Source organism: Hyperolius riggenbachi, chromosome 2 (assembly GCF_040937935.1).
Source record: "Hyperolius riggenbachi isolate aHypRig1 chromosome 2, aHypRig1.pri, whole genome shotgun sequence".
Classification (NCBI taxonomy): domain Eukaryota; kingdom Metazoa; phylum Chordata; class Amphibia; order Anura; family Hyperoliidae; genus Hyperolius; species Hyperolius riggenbachi.
Window position 1 is genome coordinate 727,316 of NC_090647.1, and position 8,519 is coordinate 735,834.

The following is an 8,519-nucleotide window of genomic DNA, read 5'->3' on the forward strand; positions in this document are numbered from 1 at the left end:
AGATGATGAGTAGCCGGTACAAGTGACCAGTAGCAGGTATAGGTAATCTCAGTATCTGGTACAGGTGAGCAGTAGCTGGTATAGAGGATCAGTAGCTGGTATAGAGGATCAGTAGCTGGTATAGATGATCTAAGTTTTTTGTATAAGTAATCAATAGGTGGTATAGATGATCAGTAGCTGGTATGGGTGATCAGTAGCTAGTATAGATGATCAGTAACTGGTATAGATGATCACTAGCTGGTACAGATGATCACTAGCTGGTACAGATGATCAGTAGCTGGTATAGATGATCTGTAGCTGATGTGAGTGATCAGTAGCTGGTATAGATGATCAGTAGCTGGCATGGGTGATCAGTAGCTGGTATAGATGATCTGTAGCTGATGTGAGTGATCAGTAGCTGGTATAGATGATCAGTAGCTGGCATGGGTGATCAGTAGCTGGTATGGATGATCAGTAGCTGGTATAGATGATCAGTAGCTGGTATAGACGATCTGTAGCTGGTATAGGTGATCAGTAGCTGGCATAGAGGATCAGTAGCTGGTATAGATGATCAGTAGCTGGTATGGGTGATCAGTAGCTGGTATAGAGGATCAGTAGCTGGTATAGATGATGAGTAGCCGGTACAAGTGACCAGTAGCAGGTATAGGTAATCTCAGTATCTGGTACAGGTGAGCAGTAGCTGGTATAGAGGATCAGTAGCTGGTATAGAGGATCAGTAGCTGGTATAGATGATCTAAGTTTTTTGTATAAGTAATCAATAGGTGGTATAGATGATCAGTAGCTGGTATGGGTGATCAGTAGCTAGTATAGATGATCAGTAACTGGTATAGATGATCACTAGCTGGTACAGATGATCACTAGCTGGTACAGATGATCAGTAGCTGGTATAGATGATCTGTAGCTGATGTGAGTGATCAGTAGCTGGTATAGATGATCAGTAGCTGGCATGGGTGATCAGTAGCTGGTATAGATGATCTGTAGCTGATGTGAGTGATCAGTAGCTGGTATAGATGATCAGTAGCTGGCATGGGTGATCAGTAGCTGGTATAGATGATCAGTAGCTGGTATAGAGGATCAGTAGCTGGTATAGATGATCAGTAGCTGTTATAGAGGATCAGTAGTTGGTATAGATGATCAGTAGCTGGTATAGAGGATCTGTAGCTGGTATGGGTGATCAGTAGCTGGTATGGGTGATCAGTAGCTGGTATGGGTGATCAGTAGCTGGTATAGATGATCTGTAGCTGGCATAGATGATCAGTAGCTGGTATAGATGATCAGTAGTCGGTATAAGTGATTAGTAGCCGGTATAGGTAATCTCAATATCTGGTATAGGTGAGCAGTGGCTGGTATAGATGATCAGTAGCTGGTATAGAGGATCATTAGCTGGTATAGGTGATCAGTAGCTGGTATAGATGATCTCAGTTTTTATGTATAAGTGATCAATAGGTGGTATAGATGATCAGTAGCTGGTATGGGTGATCAGTGGCTGGTATAGGTGATCAGTAGCTAGAATAGATGATCAGTAGCTAGTATAGATGATCAGTAACTGGTATAGATGATCACTAGCTGGTACAGATGATCAGTAGCTGGTACAGATGATCAGTAGCTGGTATGGGTAATCAGTAGCTGGTATAGATGATCTGTAGCTGGTGTAGATGATCAGTAGCTGGTATAGATGATCAGTAGCTGGTATAGATGATCAGTAGCTGGTATGGGTAATCAGTAGCTGGTATGGGTGATCATTAGCTGGTATAGATGATCTGTAGCTGGTATAGATGATCAGTAACTGGTATAGATGATTAGTAGCTGTTATAGGTGTTGAGTAGCTGGTATAGAGGATCAGTAGCTGGTATAGATGATCTGTAGCTGGTATGGGTGATCATCAGTAGCTGGTATGGATGATCATTAGCTGGCATAGATGATCAGTAGCTGGTATAGATGATCAGTAGCTGGTATAGATGATCAGTAGCTGGTATATAGGATCAGTATCTGGCAGAGCCGGGTTAATGCCAAATGGGGTCCTAAGCAAAGTAGCAGACTTGGGCCCCTCTCCCTTAACCCCTCCTGCTCCCCACCAATAATATATATATATATATATTTTATATACACTCACACCAGAGACTAAAATGCCAGCACGGTGGCGTAGTGGTTAGCACTCTCGCCTTGCAGCGCTGGGTCCCTGGTTCGAATCCCAGGCAGGTCAAAATCTGCAAGGAGTTTGTATGGTCTCCCCGTGTCTGTGCGGGTTTCCTCCGGGCACTCCGGTTTCCTCTCACATCCCAAAAACATACAGATAGGTTAATTGGCTTCCCCTTAAAATTGGCCCTAGACTGCGATACATACACTACACGATATATACATAGACATAGGACTATGGTAGGGTTTAGATTGCGAGCTCCTCTGAGGGACAGTTAGTGACAAGACAATATACTCTGTACAGCTCTGCGTAGGATGTCGGCGCTATATAAATAATAATAAGAAGAATAAAATGTGCAAATGCTACTATAGTATAGAATGAGCTGACGCTGGCAAAGTTCAGAACATTAAATAAATAAGGTATGGATTGCTCTAGCTATCTAGATAGCCGTGCTTCCGGTCTATTCTTACAGCAAGGGAAGAAACTGGCTGGATCATTAGCCGGTATAGATGATCTGTAACTGATATAGAGAATCAGTAGCTGGTATAGATGATCTGTAACTGATATAGAGAATCAGTAGCTGGTATAGATGATCAGTAGCTGCAATAGATGATCTGTAGCTGGCATGGGTGATCAGTAGCTGGTATAGATGATCAGTAGCTGGTATAGAGGATCAGTAGCTGGTATAGATGATCAGTAGCTGGCATAGATGATCAGTAGCTGGTATAGATGATCAGTAGCTGGTATAGATGATCAGTAGCTGGTATAGGTGATCAGTAGCTGGTATAGATGATCAGTAGCTGGTATAGAGGATCAGTAGCTGGTATAGATGATCAATAGCTGGCATAGATGATCAGTAGCTGGTATAGATGATCAGTAGCTGGTATAGATGATCAGTAGCTGGTATAGATGATCAGTAGCTGGTATAGATGATCTGTAACTGGTATAGATAATCAGTAGCTGGTATAGATGATCTGTAACTGGTACAGATGATCAGTAGCTGGTATGGGTAATCAGTAGCTGGTATAGATGATCAGTAGCTGGTATAGATGATCAGTAGCTGGCATAGATGATCAATAGCTGGCATAGATGATCAGTAGCTGGTATAGATGATCAGTAGCTGGTATAGATGATCAGTAGCTGGTATAGATGATCAGTAGCTGGTATAGATGATCTGTAACTGGTATAGATGATCAGTAGCTGGTATAGATGATCTGTAACTGGTATAGATGATCAGTAGCTGGTATAGATGATCTGTAACTGGTATAGATGATCTGTAACTGGTATAGATGATCAGTAGCTGGTATGGATGATCAGTAGCTGGCATAGATGATCTGGTATAGGTGATCAGTAGCTGGTATAGATGATCAGTAGCTGATATAGAGAATCAGTAGCTGGTATAGATGATCAGTAGCTGGTATAGATGATCAGTAGCTGGCATAGATGATCAGTAGCTGGTATAGATGATCTGTAACTGGTATAGATGATCAGTAGCTGGTATGGATGATCAGTAGCTGGCATAGATGATCTGGTATAGGTGATCAGTAGCTGGTATAGGTGATCAGTAGCTGGTATACATGATCTGTAGCTGATATAGAGAATCAGTAGCTGGTATAGATGATCAGTAGCTGGTATAGATGATCTGTAACTGATATAGAGAATCAGTAGCTGGTATAGATGATCAGTAGCTGGTATAGATGATCTGTAACTGATATAGAGAATCAGTAGCTGGTATAGATGATCAGTAGCTGGTATAGATGATCTGTAACTGATATAGAGAATCAGTAGCTGGTATAGATGATCAGTAGCTGGTATAGATGATCTGTAACTGATATAGAGAATCAGTAGCTGGTATAGATGATCAGTAGCTGGTATAGATGATCTGTAACTGATATAGAGAATCAGTAGCTGGTATAGATGATCAGTAGCTGGTATAGATGATCTGTAACTGATATAGAGAATCAGTAGCTGGTATAGATGATCTGTAGCTGCAATAGATAATCTGTAGCTGCAATAGATGATTTGTAGCTGGCATAGCTGATCAGTAGCTGGTATAGATGATCAGTGGCTGGTAATGGTATAGATGATCAGTAACTGGTATAGATGATCAGTAGCTGGTATGGATGATCAGTAGCTGGCATAGATGATCTGGTATAGATGATCAGTAGCTGGTATAGATGATCAGTAGCTGGTATACATGATCTGTAGCTGATATAGAGGATCAGTAGCTGGTATAGAGGATCAGTAGCTGGTATAGATGATCAGTAGCTGATATACATGATCTGTAGCTGGTATGGGTGATCAGTAGCTGGTATAGATGATCAGTAGCTGGTATAGATGATCAGTAGCTGGTATAGATGATCAGTAGCTGATATACATGATCTGTAGCTGGTATGGGTGATCAGTAGCTGGTATAGATGATCAGTAGCTGGTATAGAGGATCAGTAGCTGGTATAGATGATCAGTAGCTGGCATAGATGATCAGTAGCTGGTATAGATGATCAGTAGCTGGTATAGATGATCAGTAGCTGGTATAGGTGATCAGTAGCTGGTATAGATGATCAGTAGCTGGTATAGAGGATCAGTAGCTGGTATAGATGATCAATAGCTGGCATAGATGATCAGTAGCTGGTATAGATGATCAGTAGCTGGTATAGATGATCAGTAGCTGGTATAGATGATCTGTAACTGGTATAGATAATCAGTAGCTGGTATAGATGATCTGTAACTGGTACAGATGATCAGTAGCTGGTATGGGTAATCAGTAGCTGGTATAGATGATCAGTAGCTGGTATAGATGATCAGTAGCTGGCATAGATGATCAATAGCTGGCATAGATGATCAGTAGCTGGTATAGATGATCAGTAGCTGGTATAGATGATCAGTAGCTGGTATAGATGATCAGTAGCTGGTATAGATGATCTGTAACTGGTATAGATGATCAGTAGCTGGTATAGATGATCTGTAACTGGTATAGATGATCAGTAGCTGGTATAGATGATCTGTAACTGGTATAGATGATCTGTAACTGGTATAGATGATCAGTAGCTGGTATGGATGATCAGTAGCTGGCATAGATGATCTGGTATAGGTGATCAGTAGCTGGTATAGATGATCAGTAGCTGATATAGAGAATCAGTAGCTGGTATAGATGATCAGTAGCTGGTATAGATGATCAGTAGCTGGCATAGATGATCAGTAGCTGGTATAGATGATCTGTAACTGGTATAGATGATCAGTAGCTGGTATGGATGATCAGTAGCTGGCATAGATGATCTGGTATAGGTGATCAGTAGCTGGTATAGGTGATCAGTAGCTGGTATACATGATCTGTAGCTGATATAGAGAATCAGTAGCTGGTATAGATGATCAGTAGCTGGTATAGATGATCTGTAACTGATATAGAGAATCAGTAGCTGGTATAGATGATCAGTAGCTGGTATAGATGATCTGTAACTGATATAGAGAATCAGTAGCTGGTATAGATGATCAGTAGCTGGTATAGATGATCTGTAACTGATATAGAGAATCAGTAGCTGGTATAGATGATCTGTAACTGATATAGAGAATCAGTAGCTGGTATAGATGATCAGTAGCTGGTATAGATGATCTGTAACTGATATAGAGAATCAGTAGCTGGTATAGATGATCAGTAGCTGGTATAGATGATCTGTAACTGATATAGAGAATCAGTAGCTGGTATAGATGATCAGTAGCTGGTATAGATGATCTGTAACTGATATAGAGAATCAGTAGCTGGTATAGATGATCTGTAGCTGCAATAGATAATCTGTAGCTGCAATAGATGATTTGTAGCTGGCATAGCTGATCAGTAGCTGGTATAGATGATCAGTGGCTGGTAATGGTATAGATGATCAGTAACTGGTATAGATGATCAGTAGCTGGTATGGATGATCAGTAGCTGGCATAGATGATCTGGTATAGATGATCAGTAGCTGGTATAGATGATCAGTAGCTGGTATACATGATCTGTAGCTGATATAGAGGATCAGTAGCTGGTATAGAGGATCAGTAGCTGGTATAGATGATCAGTAGCTGATATACATGATCTGTAGCTGGTATGGGTGATCAGTAGCTGGTATAGATGATCAGTAGCTGGTATAGATGATCAGTAGCTGGTATAGATGATCAGTAGCTGATATACATGATCTGTAGCTGGTATGGGTGATCAGTAGCTGGTATAGATGATCAGTAGCTGTACAGGTGATCAGTAGCTGGTATGGGTGATCAGTAGCTGGCATGGATGATCAGTAGCTGGTATAGATGATCAGTAGCTGGTATAGAGGATCAGTAGCTGGTATAGAGGATCAGTAGCTGGTATAGAGGATCAGTAGCTGTACAGGTGATCAGTAGCTGGTATGGGTGATCAGTAGCTGGCATGGATGATCAGTAGCTGGTATAGATGATCAGTAGCTGGTATACATGATCTGTAGCTGATATAGAGGATCAGTAGCTGGTATAGAGGATCAGTATCTAGTATAGATGATCAGTAGCTGGTATAGATGATCAGTAGCTGGTATAGATGATCAGTAGCTGGCATAGATGATCAGTAGCTGGTATACATGATCTGTAGCTGATATAGAGGATCAGTAGCTGGCATAGATGATCAGTAGCTGGCATAGATGATCAATAGGTTGTATGGATGATTAGTAGTTGGTCCCTTTTGAAGGACTCACTATTTGTTGGTTACACACAGATTGTCTATGATTTCCTGGAGAGGACAAGCAGCGGTGGATTTTGCGCTAATGATGGGATGATGCAAACCACCATCATCTCTCTGCCTTTCGGAGGAGTCGGTGAGTAGAAATCCCAGCGGCTGCCTATATTATGCTCTGCAATGTGATTGGCCATTCACCTATAGCCCACTATCCCCCACACATCCCCCTGCAGAGGTGACTGGATCCCTACTGGTTATTCCTTGGTTGGGCTTTTCCCGTTGTACATTGTCTATAATATGAAACATGTAGAGTCTAGCAGGGGGTCTGGGAACTCCTGGGTGTAGAGATCCCAGCACTATGTCCCCCAGACACAGAAGAATGTATGATGAAGGACAGCTGGGCAGTGGTGTAGTGACCCTCTTCTCATATTGCAGGGCACAGCGGGATGGGCATGTACCATGGCAAGTTCAGCTTTGACACCTTCTCCCATAAGCGGGCATGTGTGATTCGTAGTGATGGGCGAGAGAAGTTAAACGACGTGCGGTATCCACCATATAGTGACAGCCATCTAAACTTCATCCTCTCCATGACTGAGGTCAAGAAGAAAGGATCCTGTGTCCTCCTGTGATTGGCTAGATCCTGTGTCCTCCTGTGATTGGCTGGATTCTGTGTCCTCCTGTGATTGGCTGGATTCTGTGTCCTCCTCTGATTGGCTAGATCCTGTGTCCTCCTGTGATTGGCTGGATTTTGTGTCCTCCTCTGATTGGATGAATAATTGTCCAATCAATTCCAGGTGGCTGGAGAAAACGACTGGACAATGGATTTTCTGTCAGTATTTTAAACACACAAAATGCCAAACTGATCAATTTTTACTTTCTATGTGTTATTTGTATGTCATAAAATTGTAATATAATCCAGACTGTGTCTCATGAGTGAATTCTTCTGTCCTTAGAAATCTTCAGAAAAGGTGGAGATTGGTTTAGTTGTGTTGTCTGTGGACACACCATGGAGAGAGGGGGAGATCAGATGGACAGAGAGCTTCAAATCAGACTGAACTGAATGTGACCACACCTCCACTGCCTGCCCTATACTGGGGCCAGGGAGGGCACAGCCCCTCCCCTGATGATTACTGCCCCCCCCCCCCCTGCCCCCTCCCTGCTGTTTCCAGGCCCCAGCAGTGTGCACTGAACCGAGAGCTGACCACACCTCCACTGCCTGCACTACACTGGGGCCAGGGAAGGCACAGCTCCTCCCCTGATGATTACTGACCCCCTGCCCCCTCCCTGCTGTTTCCAGGCCCCAGCAGTGTGCACTGAACTGAGAGCTGACCACACCTCCACTGCCTGCCCTATACTTGGGGCCAGGGAAGGCACAGCTCCTCCCCTGATGATTACTGCCCCCCCCTGCCCCCCTCCCTGCTGTTTCCAGGCCCCAGCAGTGTGCACTGAACTGAAAGCTGACCACACCTCCACTGCCAGCCCTATACTGGGGCCAGGGAAGGCAAAGCCCCTCCCCTGATGATTACTGACCCCCCCCCCTGCCCCCTCCCTGCTGTTTCCAGGCCCCAGCAGTGTGCACTGAACTGAGAGCTGACCACACCTCCACTGCCTGCCCTATACTGGGGCCAGTGGAGGCACAGCTCCTCCCCTGATGATTACTGACCCCGCCCCCTCCCTGCTGTTTCCAGGCCCCAGCAGTGTGCA

The 8,519-nt window shown here is 43.5% G+C and overlaps 1 protein-coding gene across 2 annotated transcripts in view; it reads left to right on the forward strand.

The window, feature by feature from the left end:
- The window catches only part of LOC137545331 (aldehyde dehydrogenase family 3 member B1-like), a 469,940-nt gene extending 462,205 nt beyond the window's left edge, over nt 1–7,735 (forward strand). For both annotated transcript variants that reach the window (XM_068266442.1, XM_068266441.1), the window contains 2 exons: nt 6,855–6,954; nt 7,251–7,735. In XM_068266442.1, the coding sequence (XP_068122543.1) occupies nt 6,855–6,954; nt 7,251–7,444 (294 nt within the window). In that variant the 3' untranslated portion in view covers nt 7,445–7,735. The remainder of the gene's footprint in view (nt 1–6,854; nt 6,955–7,250) is intronic.
- Nucleotides 7,736–8,519: the final 784 nt, after the last annotated feature.